Here is a 20,179-nt window from a genome sequence, read left to right as displayed (position 1 = left end):
TTTATTATTATTATTATTATTATAAATACATATATAGACATAATAATTTCCCGCATGGTGCAAGGGTCACAATGTGACAATGATACGTGACCGGTGATCTGTAGACCCTTTACCTGCAGCTAAGTGGCACTGATTTGAGTTCCTGAGCCAAAAGTTTAGCACTAAAAAAATTAAAAAAAATAAAATAAAATAAAGAGGTGGGAAAAGGGGTAGGGGGGATGGAGGGGTCTGGAAGTAATTATCCAAACTGGGCAAGAGGTCTGCGGCTAATCTGTGGCGAGTGTGCATGGAGCGAGCGGAGGGAGGTGGGGGCAGGTGTGTGCATCCTGAGGCGATGTTTTATATTACATGGAAAGAAAGGTCTCTCTGTGGAGGAATAGAGATATTATCCAAATATCAGTGGGGTGAGGGAGAGACGTAAGGGCAAAGTATGGCTGGGGCAGAGAGAAGCCAGACAGGGAGAGACTGTCGCAGAGAGGATTAATGGGTCCTATCCTGCAAATTGGAGTGTCCATAGTCTGAAAATATTAATATTTACAGTTAAAGGGGAACTTTGCATAAATATGTAATTTTCATCTGGTGTAAAAGCTGCTGTTCTCCTGAATCCGGCGCTGTTTTTCTTTTCTTCCTGCGCCTCTCCGTTCCTGAGATATGGTCTATGTATAAATTGAGCCTTTTTAGCCAAGGGAGCGTGGTCCTCAACACTTCTCTGTGGGCGTCGTCTTCTTGACCACGCCCAGTTGGTTAAAAAAACAAAACACAACAACAGATTTATATACAGGGAAGAAAGGGCCATATCTCAGGAATGGAGAGGCGCAGGATCAAAAGAAAAACGACGCCGGATTCAGGAGAACAGCGGCATTTACAACAAATAGGAAAAAATACATATTTATTGCAAGTGACAGGTCCTCTTATAATGCCCATAATTAAACCGTTTCTATTGCTGATCGCTTCAAACTGCCCCCTAACTTCACAGCCTCCCTCCCTAAAAGAGAACAGAGTTTCCATAATGAACGTCATGCTTTTTTGTTGTTGCCAGTCTATATAACCCTCCATTAGCATGAACTGAAATTGCAACGCTGGGAAGTTAAAGTCCTGGAAATTTGGAAATCACAGAATAGGTAGACATGTTACTGATTTGGCAAATTTGGAAATGTAAAAAAAACATTAAGGTTTTAAAAACATCTTGATTTATTCAGTATGGAGAATGAGCTCCAAGTGTAGAAATCTGGCACTTACAGCCTCGGCTGCCAACACTGAGGTTATTGAAGAAGTTGTCCACTACTTGGCCAACTTCTCACACCCCTCGCTTGGCCCCCATAAATAATAAAGTCTATGCTCGCCTCCTATGTCGGCACTCATTCTCCCCAGGGCTCCCGTGCTGTTGTTGTGACACGTGACCCTGGCGCCCAATCAGAGCTTGCGTCACTGTCCCCACTTCCTGTCAAATTGAGCTGGAAGAGGAAGTCAGAGATTAGCTGCAGCCTGGACTTCCTCTTCATGTCTGAAGGCGGGGACAGCGATGCCAGCACTGATTGGGCGCCGGTGTCACAACAAGCCCCGGGAGAGCGAGAGCCGACACCACGAGAACAGTGCCGGCACGGCAGGGGAGCATAACCTTTATTAATTTATGGGGGTCAAACATTTTGATCAAGAAGGGGTTGTCCTAGTAGTGGACAACCCCTTTAATGATTGTCTGAGGAAGGTTCACCCATGCTGAATGAACTTGGGCAAATCATCAAGATCCGCTGCTGGCAGCTACCTTTACTATTGCCAACCAATGACAACCCAGATGTGACGCTGCAGCCATAGTAGCACGTTGAGGCCACGCGGGATGCTCACAGGAGCACGAGCAACATGTCGCCTGGTGTGGTCTTACTCATACTCCATAAACCAAGAAGTTTTGACACTTTTTTTCCCATTTTTCACAATATGTCTGTCCACCCTGTGATTTCTGTAATTCCATAACCTTTCTTTTTTGGCGATTTTTCACGCTTTGCTCACTTATTTGTATTGTTTCTATGCACAAATCCCAGGGGATTTCCTACGAATGTGTCCATAGAAATGTAATAATTGATTGCAGATTCAGCCAAGATCTGACAATAATCTAATGTTTCTGTGGTTTCATGGATTGGCTTAGAAAACCAGCTATATTTACAGGATTGTCTGTTCCTATGGCAAATAGTAATTGCCCATGGTTTTGTAACGTCATTAGTCGCAGAGTCTCTAAAATGCACATGAGCGACTACTCTGCAAAAACTACACCAAATTACGACGGTTTTCTTATGGAATGTGCACACAACACGTTTTTTTGGGGTGAATTCTGCCGGGGAAACCACCTGAAAAACATCAAAAGATTATCAAAGAAGTGACCCGTCCATTCTTCTGGCGTTTTCTGCTCCGAAGACCCTTGGTACTGTTACAATACAAATCAATGGGAAAGCTCAGACGGCACCCTGACATTATTTGGAGCGTTTTGCCATCGTTTTAAAAAAAATAAAAAAATAAAATAAAACACTATTGGTTTCTTCATTACTCAATAGAGTAGGGAAAAAAAAAAAAAAAAAAAACGACTTTGCAAAAACCATAGGGAACCCTCCACTTTTTGCTTGTACTGTTAAGTGATGAGTTTTTGGTGAGTTTTTTTTTTTACGCTTAGGAATTTGGAAAAATGTAAGCAACCCATTTTACTTAATGGGGCAGCGAGCGGATCTGCTTCATCAAAAAGCTCATCGTGGGAACGTAGCCTCATATTCTCTGGATTTCCCAACATATCCTGAGGGAGTCACTGCACAAAGTGGTGCGGAAACATCCGCCGCGTAATACAGTAACCAGTTAAGTAGATGAGATTTTATAGATGTGGAAATTGTTCACCTATGGCACGTGTTTGGAAATCTGTACCTGGTCGATGCCTTCATTGCGGATCTCATTCACTGCATTGCACTGGGTGAAATCTGCAACAAAATCAGCAGCGAAAATCAACACGTCGCTCTTGCAAATTTCGGAGCAGATTTTGGTGCAGATTTCGAGTGCGATGGAAAATACATAGTAAATCCGTGACCTGTGCATTGGGATGTTTTGGGGGGAGTCCATTTAGTTCCTTTGGAAGAGGCAAAGTTGATCCGTTCATTTAGGGGGTCGGAGAGTTATTAGAAGGGGCTTTATCGATCGGCAGAGATAGGGGGTCAGCAGTCAATGAAGTGAGTGCAGGACACAATGCACAGGAGTGAGGAGCCCAATACGGAGGAGTGAGACCTCAGAAAGAAGCCTTTGTTTGGCTCTCAGACACCGGCCCCTGGATTCCTGCTGGAATTTGCTGCTGTGTAAATATTTTCGCTCTGGACGCGTCTCTCTTCCAATCCCCTTAAATCTGCGCCAACTTCTAGCCTCAAATTAAAAACCAGACTCTGCAGAAAAGCATGCTGGGATATTGTATCCCCGCACAAAGCTCTCTTATGCCTTGTTATTAACTCTCTGCGGGCTGGGACAGTGCCAGAGGCTTGCGGTGTGCGCCTGTAATTTAACCCCTTGTCAGCAAGAGCCGCGCCGATTAACTAGATTATTAACTTTCACTTACATACCCTCCGCCAAAGCCGCCGGGTGATCATTATTTATTTTCTTTACCCTGACAAACCTGGGTGAATATACACCTTTTTGAAGCCATCCAGCTTTCCCTGGCTCCACAATGGTAATACCAGCTACCAATGCCGGGCGGTTATCGTTCCAGTTACATGCAGCAGATTTCCAAGGCAAAACTGTGAAAAATCGGCCGCTTTATAGTACAAAATAAAAACATTTACTGTGAAAAACCTGGGTGAAAATACCTTTTTGGAGACATACTAGTTGACATCCAGCTTTTTCAGGCTCCTGAATAGCAATGTTGGGCGATTATCACTTCTTTTATATACAGCAGCACCACCGTAGGGTTCCAAAACAAATACAATTTTTTAAATCTGTCACTTTATCATACTAAATAAGAATATTTACCCTGAAAAACCTGGGCGAAAAATCCCTTTTGGAGCCATATTGTCTGTCACCCAGCTTTCTAATGCTCCTGAATAGCACCGTTGGGTGACTATCATTACCTTTATGTATAGTAGTAGTACCATAGTTTTCTCAAAGAAAAAAAATAAATAAAAATCTGCCACTTACAAGAATATTTATCCTGAAAAACCTGGGTGAAAAGCCATTTTGGACCCTTATTATTTGTCACTCAGCTTTGCCAGACTCCTGAATAGCAATACTAGGTAGTAATGTTGGCTAGTTCATTCCTTTTATGTGTAGGAATACCGTAGATTTCCAAAGCAAATAAAAGAAAAAGTTAAAAAAAAAAAAAATAATAATAATAATAATAAAAAAAAATAAATCTATCACTTTATAATACTAAATCATATTCACCCTGAAAAATCTGGGTGAAAATCATTTTTGGAGCCATGTTGGTAGTCACCTAACTTTCCCAGACTGCTCAATGGCAATACGAAGTGATAGTAAAAAAAAAACACAACAACTAGGGGTTGGAAAACTGTCCCATTGCTGCATATAAAAAAGCAAAGTCACTTCATAGTACTAAATAGGAATATTTACCCTGAAAAACCTGGGTGAAAATCATTTTTGGAGCCATATTAGCTCCCAGCTTTCCCAGGCTGCTGAATGGCAATGATGATGATTATAAATGTTTTTCTATGCTGCTTTCCAAAGCACATAAAACATTTTTTTTTATAAAAATCTGCAATTTTGTAATACTAAATAGGAATATTTACCCTGAAAAACCTGGGTGAAAATCCCTTACAAAGCCATACTGGATCCAGTAATGGTGTGATATGCGGACGGGGAAGACATAGCTGCGCAAATGATAATATTTGCCATGGATAGACGGGTGACGATCGCTGTCGGATCCTTGCGGCCGCCACAAAGTAAACCTGGCAAACCTGGAGTTAAAACGTTTTTGTAAGGTTTTATGCCTTTAGTTCATTAACTGGACCAACCTCAGCATCTGGGAGCCATTTCTGAGCTGACATCAAAATCTGCCAGAACTATGATTAGAGGGAGGAGGAGGGCGGCGGGTGAGGTAAGAAAACTTATTTCTGGTTTAATTATGGGGTCAGTTCAGTCCCGGTGGGACGTAGATGGAGGGTGAGGTGAAGAAAAGGGGGGAAGAGGGAGGTGGAGCTGCAGTGCCAGAATTGGGCACTCACCACTCTGTAATCTATATACATATACTTATGGGCAAAACCCTGTTGTGGCTGGCGAGGTGGCGACGTCTGCCCCGGCTGGATTAGTAGTTGGGGGGGCCCTCAGGCCTGGCAGTGACCTGTTTATTTTAGGGTAGTTATGGAGATCGGCTGGGGCCCGCAGGCTAAGCTCCTGCTGAATAAACTCCACTCCTGGAGACCAAGGGGAGGACGGGAGAGGTGGTGTTCAGAGGAAAGAGGGGGCCAGGCGGACACGAAAACCTATTCTGTAAGCAGGCAAAATTCATTTTCAGCCCAGGGCAGGCGCAGAACGGCCATTACCTCACACACCAAGAGCCGGAGCACATGGAGATCCGTCTTAGGAGCTTAAAGTTACAGCGCCGATCTGGATTTTGGACAATAAATAATACCGCTAAAAAAGAAAAAAAAAAAAAAGTTTGACAGTGGTAGATAGCAGAGAACAATAGCTTCCTTGCACCATTTTTCATGCCCCAATACGACATTGGAAAAGCTGCTACCTAAGTTAGAGAACGAACCACAAAAAAAGTGATACAGATTTCATCCAAAACCTGAGGTGTTATACCTATACCATGTGTATATCCGTGAAACCCCCACTATACATCTTACAGGGGCTGTACAGTTTAGACAACCCAGGTTCATACACCCTATGTGCACACCTATTTAAGGCGGGCGAACTAGACAAGTTTTTCAAAAGAAATACGATTTTTGAAATATCTTTCCAAGCGTGTTTTTTTTTTTTTTTGAGGATTTTTTGTGTCTTTTTTTATAGGATATGGGCACATAGAATCATTAAGTTGCCAGCGGAAAAAGCTTGACATTGCTGTGCATTACGATCATTTTTTGCAAAGGTTTCGCTGCGCTTTTTCAGGTGGATTCCAGGCAGGAAACTGCCTGAAAAAGACATTGTGCGTGCATAGCCTCATTGGAGGTTTTCAGCTGTTTTAACTCCATTCAGTTCCGGAGAAAAACTGCTAATGGTTTTTCCAAGTCAAAATGCTGGAGAAAAAAAAAACAAATCCTTTGAGCCTTCCCAATTACTTCTATAGAGTGTCATCAAAGCAGAAACCATGTGAAGAATGGTCTGCTCACTTCTTTTAACAACTTGGCATCTGTGGAATCCTCAAGTGGTTAAAAGATGCTTCAGAGACGAAGATTTGCGCAGCACGCTGTTTTTACATAGAAATAAGTTCATTCTTCTTTCGGTGTTTCGCAAGTGCTTTTTCAGGCGGTTTTCAAAGCAGAATCTGCCTGAAAATGAAATAGTATCCCGAGTTAGTAGAGGGGGAAAATCCTGGGTTAAAGATGCTCTAGAGATCCTGTCCTGTGTTATACAGGCAAATCGATAAATTTAAATTTGTGCTGTGTAATGCCTCATCTCTCCTGTGGGGGAGCTGCAGGGAAACTGAACAATTACTGAGAGCTCATTCAATGCCCCGCTGTCAGTGACAATCCAGCAGAGGATGCCATATGGATTCTAGGGGGTAAGTATGGCTTCTTTTACCACCCACTCACAGGTTCAGTATGAACGTGGCCTAATAGTCCTGTGCGGGGGTCTAGACTCGGCCCCCCGGCGTACTGCTCGGGGTGAAAGCATTCTGTTCCTTCTCAGAATATTTTGGCGTGGTGAAGGTCAGGGTCGGATCTCTGTCTGTAGCTGCGTTTTGGTTTCCGTCTCTCCTTAGTTCAGATGTTTTTTTGAAAACAAGGAACGTATTGTAGTTTAATGTAACTTTTTCACTGTTGTGTGGCGGTGACCTCCACTATTCCCATATATTGGAGTTTTACCAGTATCTTGTCCCCCGACAAACTGTATCAAAGGAAAGGAGCTCTGTACATGTAGAGTATCAGAAGACGAACCTTGTGTTCTCTGGGAATAGAAGTAGCAGCCAGAGGGGTCCGCAGCTTATCTTCCTATTGACAACACGTGGATGCTCAGCCTAACTGATCATACATGTATATATGTATGTATATGTATGGGAGGAGTAACAGCTACTGACGGTATATGGCTATAAGGCTGCAGCTCGCTCTACTCTCATACCCCTAAAAAACAAGGTGGACTTTTTTTTCCCCCCTATCTGGATGACCCACTTTAAAAGAAAAATAATGTATATATGTGTTTTAGAATCAAAATATATACAGCCCACTGATATACTGCATTATCCAGTAATGTCAGCACCGGTCTCAGGTCACGGGGGTTTCGCTTTGGCGGTGGGATAAAACATAGGATAGAGCTCTATATGTCACCACATGACCAGTAATGTGTATGAAAGGGGGCTGGCTGAGCGATCATTTCAGTTACAGAAGCCCCTTTTTCTGCCTAGATATAAGCCATTACGGAGAAGGGGGCTGGAAAATCAATTCAAAAGAGCCATTACGGAGAAGGGGGCTGGCTAATCTATTCAACTGAGCCAATACGGAGAAGGGGGCTGGCTAATCTATTCAACAGAGCCATTAAGGAGAAGGGGGCTGGCTAATCTATTCAAATGAGCCATTAAGGAGAATGGGGTGGCTAATCTATTCAAATGAGTCATTACGGAGAAGGGGGCTGGCTAATCTATTCAAATGACCCATTAAGGAGAAGGGGCAGGCTAATCTATTCAAATGACCCATTAAGGAGAAGGGGCAGGCTAATCTATTCAAATGACCCATTAAGAAGGGGGCAGGCTAATCTATTCAGATGAGCCATTGCGGAGAAGGGGGCTAGCTAATTATTCAAATGAGCCATTACGGAGAAGGGGGCAGGCTAATCTATTCAAATGACCCATTAAGGAGAAGGGGCAGGCTAATCTATTCAAATGACCCATTAAGGAGAAGGGGCAGGCTAATCTATTCAAATGAGCCATTAAGGAGAATGGGGTGGCTAATCTATTCAAATGAGTCATTACGGAGAAGGGGGCAGGCTATGCAAATGAGCCATTAAGGAGAAGGGGGCAGGCTAATCTATTCAAATGACCCATTAAGAAGGGGGCAGGCTAATCTATTCAGATGAGCCATTGCGGAGAAGGGGGCTAGCTAATTATTCAAATGAGCCATTACGGAGAAGGGGGCAGGCTAATCTATTCAAATGAGCCATTAGGAGAAGGGGGCAGGCTAATCTATTCAAATGATCCATTACGGAGAAGGGGGCAGGCTAATTATTCATATGAGTCATTACGGAGAAGGGGGCAAGCTAATCAATGCAAATGAGCCATTAAGGAGAATGGGGTGGCGAATCTATTCTAATGAACCATTAAGGGTGGTTTCACACTTGCGTTTTTGTCTGCAGCGTTTTTTGCATAAAAAAAGCATGCGTTTTTTCCCTATATTTAACATTGAAAACGCATGCTTTTTGTTGTGTACGCGTTTGGTCGCGTTTTCAATCGCATGCGGTTTTTTACTGCATGCGTTCATTTTCAGAAATGCAACTTGTAGTATTTTTGAGAGGCGTTTTTTGGACACATAAAAACGCATGCGTTTTCATGCGTTTTTTTGGGGTCAAAAAATTCATTGGAGTCAATGGGGACGCATGCGTTTTTTTTAACAAAGGTTGAATAGACTGTAGATAAGCTTGTCTAGACACTGATAAGCCTCCCCCATAGCAGCAGGGTGATAAAAGGAAGGTTGGGGGAAGTTTCTGGTCACTTCTCATCAGACTCCAAAGAAGACAAGACACTGCCAGGACGCATTGGTGGACAAGACCCAGAGCAATGTGAGTATATCCTAGCCAACGCATTTATTTTCAATTTTTTGGATCTACATGTCCTAATTTCTTCCTTTTTTTTCTTTCAACATGCATCAGAATGTCTTCTACGGAGTCTTCGTCTGATGAGGAGTTTGAGCCACGTCAGTCAGAAGTGGATCATGTGAGTGAGGTTAGTTTTTTGTCCTTCAGCTTGGTAAGTATTGACTGTCACATCGACACATGAGACAATTTGATTTTTTTTATAGAGCACTTCTACTGAGGGACAGAGAGGGACAGAGCAGCGGAGTCAAGGTCCGGTGGGAAGACGGCAGCGGGTATGTATACAAGGCAGACTGTCCTCATTGTAATATTCTTGAATCTTCCTTTCTGTACCCTTGATTTTCTTTTAATTTTTCTTGTATGATCCTTTTCTGAAAGTTGACTTTCATATTCATGCCATTTCTCATCTTTTGGTATTTTTTTTTCCTAATGTGATTGAGCAAACTTATATGATTTTCTTTTAATTTTAGGTTTCACAACGGGACGATGACCGGATCGTAAACGACCTCCTGATCACCCTGGTCCGGGAGCGAGTCCCGTTGTGGGACAGCCGGGATCCACAGCACGCAGTCAACAGTACGCTCCGTCGGTTGTTGAGTGAGGTGGCCCAAGCGTTGTGGGATGGCTGGGAGAATGCCCCGCCACGGGTCCGTAATGCATTTGGTAAGTATTGCAATGCAGTCTGAAGCAGCAGAGAACTTTTCGTAGTTTCTTTCATCACACACAGTCAAGAGAGCACGACCTAAAGTCCATTTTCTGACCATTATATTTTATTTTTATTTCACAGTGGAGAAAATAAGAACACGTTGGCGTTCCATGAAGGACCGCTTCAACAAGGACCTTCGCGCAAAGAATCGTGCTGCAAGTGGTTCCGGAGCAAGGCACCGGCTGTACAAATATCACCGTGTGCTGGCCTTTTTAAGACCGGTCCTTCTCATGAGAACGTAAGTATTTCTCACATGCTTCCGGTTGTATTGCATTGACATAATATGTAATTTCAAATTCCACAGGATGTACCGTCTTGTTATATTTTGGTATTAATTTTCTGTTTTCTTTTTTCACAGCACGACTGTCGCACCAGGTTCTGGAGCGGTCCTTCAGCCGGCAGCCACGGACCCGTCCCAGCCATCCAGCAGCGCAGCAGCAGGTGGGCCTTCCACACTCACTGGAGACCAGGGAGCTGGCCCATCAGGTCTTCCCCTTTCGCAGTCCTCTTTCACTGCACCCTTTTTTGCGGGCTCATCCCGGCAGCGACAGAGGGCTTCGGATAGGTCCCTCATGCCCGAGTTTTTGCACTTGAGCTCGGTTTTACACGAAGCAATCAAGGCTTTAGGTGACAGAATGGATGTGTCCCATAACCTCTTAAATTGCCGGATCCAGGATGTCACCAAAAGCCTTGATCAAGTTAAAGCCGACCTCCAGAGGCCAGCTCATCATTTTTTTAACCAAATAGAGCAGGGCATGTCGGAACACCTTAGCCCTGATCTCCAGCTCAGTGTGATGCAGGCCTGCAATGTTGCTTTTGTGCAGGCTATGCAGCAGAGTCGCAATTTACAGCAGACAGTGGCGGCATATCCAACTGTGCCGTCACTGTCACAATTAACTTCCCATTCCTACCTCTGCTGCATACCACTGCACGTCCACCTCTATTCCATCCACAGGTGTACTCCACTACAGCGCCAACACGATGACGAGTGCTGTTGGACATCCCACCGCCACCACCGTGACAACCGCTGCTCCGGCTTGGACCTCCTCCGCTGACACCACGATGCCGCAGGACCCTGGCGTGGCTTTTCGGCCCGGCCCCCTCCCGATGCAGCAGGACCCAGGCGTGGCATATCGGGCCCCCCCCCCACCCGAATGCAGCAGGACCGAGGCATTGCTTTCCGGGCAGGACACCCCCCGATGCAGCAGGACCCAGGCATGGTGTATAGGACTGCCCCCCCCATGCAGCAGGACCCAGGCATGGCTTTCCGGGCAGGACCCACCCCGATGCAGCAGGACCCTGCCAGGGCTTTATGTTCCCCCCCACCAGCAATGCAGCGGGACCCTGGGGGGGCATTATGTTCCCCCCCTCCAGCAATGCAGCAGGACCCTGGGAGGGGTTTATGTATAAACGATGCACCAGGACCCTGGCAGGGCTTTATGTTTCCCCCCCCCACTACGATGCAGTTGGACTCTGTCGTTGCCGAGCGATCCACAATGGAAACGGACTGTGAAATAGTGGAGCCGGACCCTGACGTGTCTCCCGCCAACACGCAACAACATATTTGCCCAACAAGACATCCCCCTACCAGGAAAACACAAAAGAAAACTCCAAAAACACATAAAAAAAAAACAAAAAACTCTTAGTATTCCTCCCCCATCACCTACCGATGTGTCTGTATTGTCTGTTGTGTCTCACCCTTCCAGTGCGTCTCAAGCCTCTCATGTGTTAAGCCCCATCCCCGAACTTCCAGACCCTTCCAGTTTTATTGCCCCTTCTCCTGCCACCTCTGCCTCCTCCACGGTGAGCCAGGCTTCAGTTCTCAACACCCCCCCCCCGGTTACGTCACTCTACCCCAAGCCGTCGCGGTACAACGCGTCGCGGTACAAAAAAATAAGTTTTTAAATTTGTTTGTTAACTCAATTAAAAAAAAAGTTAATTTGCAACAATTATGTTTAGTTTATTGTGTCTTTCACCGCCGTCAATACACAACAATAAACTTCGCCACACACTTATTCTTTTGGCCAAAACATATCTCCAGTAGTATAAAATACAAGACTACATCTATATGTGTTTCTTCAGTATACAGATATGAGTTGGCCCAACAAATATTAGTTATTTCCATACTCTTTTTTTTGTACCTAGTGTGACAGTACAAAGAGAAAGTGGTGGAAATCAAGTTCAGTACTCACCTGAACAGGTCAGGTGTCCAAAAACTCGTAAGTTAAGACACCTGACCTATTGAGTTGATTACTGCCTTGTATATTCACCATATTCTCTTATTTATACCTAACAAATGATGGGACAATGGTTGTCACACGCTACATATCTATGCTCACCTGGCCAGGTGTAAGAAATTGTGAAATCATGAGCATGTATAATGTTTATCATGAATTCATTATTTCTTACACTTGACTTGATGGGTATAGAGAGCGTGACAGTCTTGACGCAATGATGTCAACAAGATTACCAATAAATCAACATGGTTGCCATTATTAGAAGTATGCGGCCAGTGTTTTATATCATTATTTGTAAACCAAAATAGGGAGTGCAACAATATAAGAGGTCAATTATGATATTAAAATAATAACTATTACCTCATCATCTATCACCCACTCCTGGTTTTGGATTACAAAATATGATATACATACATATATCTACTGACCGTCTTTGGTCAACCTTTGTTTAGAGAGGAAAAAGATAGGAGACACGGTCAACACAACCAACACTCAAGTTTATTAGTTTGAAAAATTTGTATCAGTAAATAAAAATTGGTAAAGATAAAGATACAACAGGACATTTACACAACATTGTCCTGCCATGACACCCGTCCAATATCGGACACAAAATAGGCCGCAAATTGGTCCCGCATAAGACCAACGGCTGCAGTTGACCGCATCGGGTGATGCTGAAAATCAGGCAGTGGGTGTGAAACTGGTTCATCCAGTTCAATGTGGGGTCGCTCCTTAGCCATTATATAATTGTGTAGAACCACACAGGCTTTGACCACCTCGTCCACTGTTTCCACTTTTAGATTGATGGCTGTTGCAAGAATGCGCCATTTAGCAACCAGAATGCCAAAGCTGCACTCTACGGTTCTTCTGGCCCTGGTCAGTCTGTAGTTGAATATTCTTCTAGTGTGGTCCCAGTCCCGACTAGAATTTGGCTTCAGGAGATTTTCACACATCTGGAAGGCCTCATCCCCAACCATAACAAATGGCAGCGGTGGGCCTTGAGTGTTGGGGAGAGGCTGTGGAGGGGGAAAATTAAAATTGTTGCCATACACCCGACGGCCCATATCCGAGCTCTTAAAAGTCTGGGAATCATTGCCACGGCCAAAAGCTCCAATGTCCACGGCGATGAAGCGACACTCCGCATCCGCTATTGCCATGAGAACTACCGAAAAATATTTTTTGTAGTTAAAAAACTCCGATCCGGTTCTGGCAGGTTTGATAATGCGGATGTGCTTTCCATCCACCGCCCCTAAACAGTTGGGGAAATCACACACGTTCAAAAATTTATCTGAAATTTCACGCCAAATCTCCACGGTGGGTACTGGTATAAACTCCTCACGGAGTACATTCCATAACGCACGACAGGTGTCCACAACTATTCCGGACAGGGTTGATATTCCAAGGCGGTATTGGAAGTGGAGGGAAGATAAACTCTCTCCTGTGGCAAGAAATCTAGAAGAAAAAGAAAGAAACAAAAAAAAAAATTTTTAACATCTACTCTTTTTATGGTGTGTTTAAAAATAACAAAAAGAAAAAAAAAACATAAAATACATGTCATAACCAAAATTTGGACTGTCATTGGTTTAGTTTTGGAACGTACCGTAAGGTCACTAGCAGACGTTCCTCGGGTGGAATCGCTCTACGGAGCCGTGTGTCCTGTCGCCGTATGGATCCTTGGACACGAGACAGCAAATCCCGGAACGATTCTTATGACATTCGCGTGTAATCCTGGAATTTCTCCGGGTTGGCATTCAGCTCCGCATAGAGCGTGTGATAGGCTCCACGGCTCTCACGCACTTCAATGATGGGGTGCCTCCAAAAACGCCGACGCTGTCTCCTTCTCGGTTTCGGTCTTGCTCCCAAGCAAAAGCACAGGCCAGGAAAATCTTGAAGCTGAAATCCAGGTTGAAATAAAAGCTCTCCATGGAAAGATCCATCATGACACCGGAAACAGTAGCAAGTTGTGAAAATTTCTGTACCCCCAGGGTCAATATATAGAGAGACAATCATATACGCCCTCTCTATTCCCATTGGTTGTGTCTGGTTATCTTTTTTTGGCTCCTTTTTTGGGGGGGGGGAAATGTTAAAAAAAATGCAAACGCATGTAAACGCGTGTAAACGCTGCGTTTTTTGGATGCATGCGTTAAACGCATGCGTCAAAAAAACGCAGCGTTTACATGCGTTTTTTCACCATGCGTTTTTTTTTTTAAAAACGCATGCGTTCAAAAACGCAAGTGTGAAACCAGCCCAAGAAGGGGGAAGCTAATCTATTCAAATGAGCCATTACGGAGAAGGGGGCTGGCTAGTCTGTTCAAATGAGCCATTGTCAAGAAGGGGGCTGGCTAACCTACTCAAATGAGCCATTAAGGAGAAGGGGGCAGGCTAATCTATTCAAATGAGCCATTAAGGAGAAGGGGGCAGGCTAGTCTATTCAAATGAGCCATTATAAAGAAGGGGGCTGGCTAATCTATTCAAATGAGCCATTAAGGAGAAGGGGCAGGCTAGTCTTATTCAAACTAGTTCACTTGTCATGCGCCAACATAGAAAACTGCCTGCTGTGTTGTGCTGTAACGATCATGGAAATGTTGGAGTACAGTTGAACTAAGGGGCAAAAGAAACGTGGGAGGAAGTTTCTGCTTCAGCTAGTTGCCTTACAGCCAAGAACAGGCAAATCTGGGGTTTGTAAGGAAAAAAATATCCATACGTGACTTTATAAATCATAAGGGCCAATGTTTGGAAGCTGGTGACAATCGGGGAGGACGAGAGAAGGGGCAAAAAAACAACAACAAAAAAACAGGGAGGAGTATTTGCTGCAGATATAGTTTCCTTACAATGAAGAACGGGCTAATCTGGGGTTTGTAAGAAGAAATATCCACACGTGATTATTAGTCATATAGATCAAATTTTAGAAGATGGTCATAATCGTGGGGGGAAGGGGCAGAAAAGAAGAGATTGTTGGGGGGGGGGGGTATAAGGGGCAGAAGGGATTGCTGGTGGGGAAGCTCCTGCTGCAGAATTTCCTTACAGCCAAGAAAAGGCTAATCTTGTGTTTGTAAGAAGAACTAATATATATATGAGTCATATATGAGTTCTATATGAGTTCTAAATATATACAGTGGGGCAAAAAAGTATTTAGTCAGTCAGCAATAGTGCAAGTTCCACCACTTAAAAAGATGAGAGGCGTCTGTAATTTACATCATAGGTAGACCTCAACTATGGGAGACAAACTGAGAAAAAAAAATCCAGAAAATCACATTGTCTGTTTTTTTAACATTTTATTTGCATATTATGGTGGAAAATAAGTATTTGGTCAGAAACAAACAATCAAGATTTCTGTCTCTCACAGACCTGTACCTTCTTCTTTAAGAGTCTCCTCTTTCCTCCACTCATTACCTGTAGTAATGGCACCTGTTTAATCTTGTTATCAGTATAAAAAGACACCTGTGCACACCCTCAAACAGTCTGACTCCAAACTCCACTATGGTGAAGACCAAAGAGCTGTCAAAGGACACCAGAAACAAAATTGTAGCCCTGCACCAGGCTGGGAAGACTGAATCTGCAATAGCCAACCAGCTTGGAGTGAAGAAATCAACAGTGGGAGCAATAATTAGAAAATGGAAGACATACAAGACCACTGATAATCTCCCTCGATCTGGGGCTCCACGCAAAATCCCACCCCGTGGGGTCAGAATGATCACAAGAAGGGTGAGCAAAAATCCCAGAACCACGCGGGGGGACCTAGTGAATGAACTGCAGAGAGCTGGGACCAATGTAACAAGGCCTACCATAAGTAACACACTACGCCACCATGGACTCAGATCCTGCAGTGCCAGACGTGTCCCACTGCTTAAGCCAGTACATGTCCGGGCCCGTCTGAAGTTTGCTAGAGAGCATTTCGATGATCCAGAGGAGTTTTGGGAGAATGTCCTATGGTCTAATGAAACCAAACTGGAACTGTTTGGTAGAAACACAACTTGTCGTGTTTGGAGGAAAAAGAATACTGAGTTGCATCCATCAAACACCATACCTACTGTAAAGCATGGTGGTGGAAACATCATGCTTTGGGGCTGTTTCTCTGCAAAGGGGCCAGGACGACTGATCCGGGTACATGAAAGAATGAATGGGGCCATGTATCGTGAGATTTTGAGTGCAAACCTCCTTCCATCAGCAAGGGCATTGAAGATGAAATGTGGCTGGGTCTTTCAACATGACAATGATCCAAAGCACACCGCCAGGGCAACGAAGGAGTGGCTTCGTAAGAAGCATTTCAAGGTCCTGGAGTGGCCTAGCCAGTCTCCAGATCTCAACCCTATAGAAAACCTTTGGAGGGAGTTGAAAGCCCGTGTTGCCAAGCGAAAAGCCAAAAACATCACTGCTCTAGAGGAGATCTGCATGGAGGAATGGGCCAACATACCAACAACAGTGTGTGGCAACCTTGTGAAGACTTACAGAAAACATTTGACCTCTGTCATTGCCAACAAAGGATATATTACAAAGTATTGAGATGAAATTTTGTTTCTGACCAAATACTTATTTTCCACCATAATATGCAAATAAAATGTTAAAAAAAACAGACAATGTGATTTTCTAGATTTTTTTTTCTCAGTTTGTCTCCCATAGTTGAGGTCTACCTATGATGTAAATTACAGACGCCTCTCATCTTTTTAAGTGGTGGAACTTGCACTATTGCTGACTGACTAAATACTTTTTTGCCCCACTGTATATGAGTCATATATTGACCAACTGATGGAGTCTGGCCATAATCGTGGAGGGAAGGGAGTAGAATTGTAGGGGGAAGCTTCTGCTGCAGGTAGTTGTCCTACCGCCATCAGGCTTATCTGGGGTTTACAAGAAGGAATATACAATACCTACGGAACGCTATTAATCATACGGATCACTTTTGGAATCTGGCAGCGGATAGTAACTAAACGTTGTGGAGAGTGACCTACACCTACACCTGTTCCCCGTCCTCTCCACACCAATATTCTGCTTCTCTAAACCCTTTGGCCGTGCCCTCCAGAGATATTAAAAAAGGCACAAGAAACTTTTCTGAAATCGATTCCAAAAAGTTTTGGCTGAGCTCTGAAGCTTTCCTTAGTTTTTGAAGCCTCAAAAAAAATGTTCAGGAGGTCTGTCAATTCTTAAAGGTGCAAAATCTGAAAGGGAAATACCTGTGCTCCACATTCGGATCTGGTTTTTATTAACAGTACCGTTAAGTATCGATCATTCTAGATGTTGTGAATTTCCGGCGACATCTTACTGATTCTTTACGTTGATGAATGATAGGTAGAAAACATTGCTCGTTCCTCCACAGAGACCGCGGTGTAGGAAGATACCATCAATATTCTTGCACAACCTGTGTCACATATTTCACATTTTTCACTTTTTTCACTTAAAAAATTGCTGCAAGCAACCAGACGTGGGGGGTAAAGAATGAAAAATTCATATCTTCAATTTCCACTAAACCGTCCTCTCCTTGCTAGTTTTTGCCAAGGGGCGTACTAACGTTTTGGCTTTCAATCATTTTTAGTTTTTTTTGTAGGTTATTAGTTATGCTGACCTGACCAGTGCGCACTGGTTCTTCATGCACTTACAGCCAAAAATAAAAAATAAAAAAAAATGACTGGGCTTTGAAATGTGCAATAACTGTGTGAAAGGGATCTGTCCACTGTATTTTTCTGGAAGCGAAGAAGGTCAAAACACATGGAATTCATCATCGAAATCCTGGACAACATGTCTGAAGATCACTTTTGCTTTGCTTTAGCCAAAAGTTGTGATGAGGACCGTTTCTTCATCAATGAAGAAGTGTATGATATGTATGATTGCTGTGTTTCCAGCTGCTGAGACCACAACTGATCCCAAAAGAAAAAGAGAGGCCCACCCATAGTGTGAGGATTGTTACTGAGCATGCGAGACCGCTGCTGTCATCAGATTCATTATGCTCAAACGACGCGTTTCAAGCCAGGCATCTAGCATGAAAAACAGCGGAATGTAGCATCTTTAAGTTTCCAGTAGAAAAAGCTTGACGCTGCTGGCAGTATTCACTTTTAGTAGCGGTTTCGCCGTGCTTTTTCAGGTGGATTCTAGAATTGGCTCCTTTGGGGGGAGACAATTCTAGATTATTATTGTGAGACAATCCAGCACAGACAGTGTCTTAATGAGCTTTCCAGAAAGCCTTTATAAAGCCCTCTGGCCCAGAGATTTGGTAAAATAGGTCCAGGGGGCCTTCTCCTAATCCATTACCGTATTTGCCAAGTGAATTAGGTCCCACTTACAAGAAGCACGTGGTTCTTGTTTCACAAGGAACGGTCTTAAATATTTGTAGTCACATTCAAGTACTTTGTGAGTCTGAAAGGTCAAACTTGAAGAACTGCACTTTCAAGCCCTCCGTCATTCTGTCTTTTTTTTTTTTTTTTTTAGGACGTCGAATTCTTGGTTGAAAGCCCCTAATGAGGTTAACCATTATTTCAAGATGTTCCCATTCTTTCTTAATGAAATACACAACTGCCATGCAAGAAGAAAAAATATATATATCTTTTGTTTTCTCTGGCTTTTCAATTGGAGAAGACACAAAGCCCTTCTTCTCTGCCATAATAAGTGGAGTAAAAATACAGTTTCACAAAAATGTCGTCATGGATGGGACGCAATTTATTATATATTTAAATTAGCCGAATTAAATGCATAGTGGTCTTTGCTCAGCGCAAGGATTCACTTTTGCACCTCACTAGGAGCCTCTTTCGCTTACTGGATGCCACGACGTTATGGCACCACGAACGTGGCAAGTTCCGGAGACGCCCAGGATGACGGGCACAGAAGTGAAGTCTGGCGGCCATGAAGGTCCAAATTGGACACCGAGAATTGAATTGCTTGTTTCCATTATGATGGGAACTCTTGCCTCCAAATTAATGCAATTTAACACCCTTGATGCTGTGGTCATTAGTGGCCTCGGTGTCTAATCGGTTAGACAAAGTGGAATTTATCACCCTATCCAATGACCAGATGAACTGTAATGGAAGTCGGGGACCAAATTAAATTCTAGCAATGGGTGACACCTCCAGTTTTAGCCTTTAGATTCCCAATATCTATAAGATCCAATATCTATAAGATCCAATATCTATAAGCCCCACATTACACATTAGATGAAAGTTGGCCGAACCCGCCAATTTATGTTGGAAGAAATAAAAATTGGGAATTGGAATTTCAATGACGACGAGTCTCTGCCAGGGGAGTCTGGCAGCGGTTTTCTCCGATCTCCCAGTGGAAAAACACTCAGTCGAGCCACGCCACTTATGTGGAGAGATGGCTGCCTGCAAAGCAAACCTTCTCCCGACAGCTATGTCTTGTGTTTGACCAGATTATGTCCACCAGACAGACATTTTAGGTAATGTTTAAAGTGAAGCACAACGACTTTTGGGCAAATTCCTAGCCATACACTTGCCAACAATGACTTTCCCTTAGAGGGGAAACTTGTTCAGGGTCTCCCCAACTTTTAGCAATTGGGATGGGCCATTAAGGACTGGGCCCCTCTCTCCCAGGGCCCCATGGGCCAGTTCTATTATACATACACTCCACACATTGCCTTATTCAGTATACATAACAGTGGCTCTAAGGCGAATCTTCATCAGGAAAACAAAGCTAATTGCTGCGGAATCGGTGACAATGGAACGATTGTACGAATCAGGTATAAACAGGCAAGAAAAAAAAACAAATGCAAGAAGAAATGTGCGTCTGTTTTCCTACCCTGAGGATGCATCAAGCGAGAAGGATGACACCGGCCGACTGAAGTTACGAAGATCCCAAAGCAGCAGCTCTCGTTCCCGGACCTAATGTAACATGTAAGAGGTACAATATCATACATGAAAAAACAACAACAACCACTGTACAAGTAAGAAATCAAAATAAATGGCAAAACCTCATGCAGACCATAGAAGCTGGGTAAGGGTGCTGAACGACCGAATGTCTGATGAATGGTTTTTGTGTTGATACAGCCCTACACATTTTAGTCTGAAGTGGATGTTAAGGCGCCGATAAACCTAAGACAGAGGTCAGCTCGTTACCGACCGAGAGGACGAGAACATCAACATGTCAGCAGCACATCCCATGTATACACAGGACAATGTGCTGCCGATCATAAACCATCTGATCAGCCGATGAAGCATTTTTCTTGTTCAGTGAGGGATTCCAAGAATGTTCACACAGATGATACTCGGGTACATTTGTCATCCTGTATTATACTCCAGAGCTGCACTCACTATTCTGCTGGTGCAGTCACTGTGTACATACATTACATTACTGATCCTGAGTT

The 20,179-nt window shown here is 43.7% G+C and overlaps 2 protein-coding genes across 2 annotated transcripts in view; one reads left to right on the top strand and one right to left on the bottom strand.

Moving 5' to 3' along the window:
* The window catches only part of CORO7 (coronin 7), a 101,672-nt gene that overhangs the window by 46,916 nt on the left and 34,577 nt on the right, over positions 1–20,179 (bottom strand). The window contains exon 9 of the mRNA XM_069734460.1: positions 19,615–19,697. Coding sequence (XP_069590561.1) covers positions 19,615–19,697 — 83 coding nt within the window. The remainder of the gene's footprint in view (positions 1–19,614; positions 19,698–20,179) is intronic.
* On the top strand, positions 8,855–10,778 carry LOC138645284 (uncharacterized). Its single transcript, XM_069734463.1, has 5 exons — positions 8,855–9,064; positions 9,141–9,209; positions 9,405–9,597; positions 9,722–9,878; positions 9,999–10,778. The coding sequence occupies exons 1-5, from the start codon at positions 8,993–8,995 to the stop codon at positions 10,693–10,695; spliced, it is 1,188 nt and encodes a 395-aa protein (XP_069590564.1). The 5' UTR covers positions 8,855–8,992; the 3' UTR covers positions 10,696–10,778.

This window comes from Ranitomeya imitator, chromosome 7 (genome assembly GCF_032444005.1).
Source record: "Ranitomeya imitator isolate aRanImi1 chromosome 7, aRanImi1.pri, whole genome shotgun sequence".
NCBI lineage: Eukaryota > Metazoa > Chordata > Amphibia > Anura > Dendrobatidae > Ranitomeya > Ranitomeya imitator.
Note: the sequence above shows the minus strand (reverse complement) of the source record. Positions and strands in the feature narration are given on the sequence as shown.

Coding starts and splice junctions, on each gene's coding strand:
- LOC138645284 (XM_069734463.1), top strand. CDS start 8,993: ATGTCTTCTACGGAGTCTTCGTCTGATGAGGAGTTTGAGCCACGTCAG. Junction 9,065..9,140: donor AAGTGGATCATGTGAGTGAG/GTTAGTTTTTTG, acceptor TTTTTTTTATAG/AGCACTTCTACTGAGGGACA. Junction 9,210..9,404: donor CGGTGGGAAGACGGCAGCGG/GTATGTATACAA, acceptor TTTTAATTTTAG/GTTTCACAACGGGACGATGA.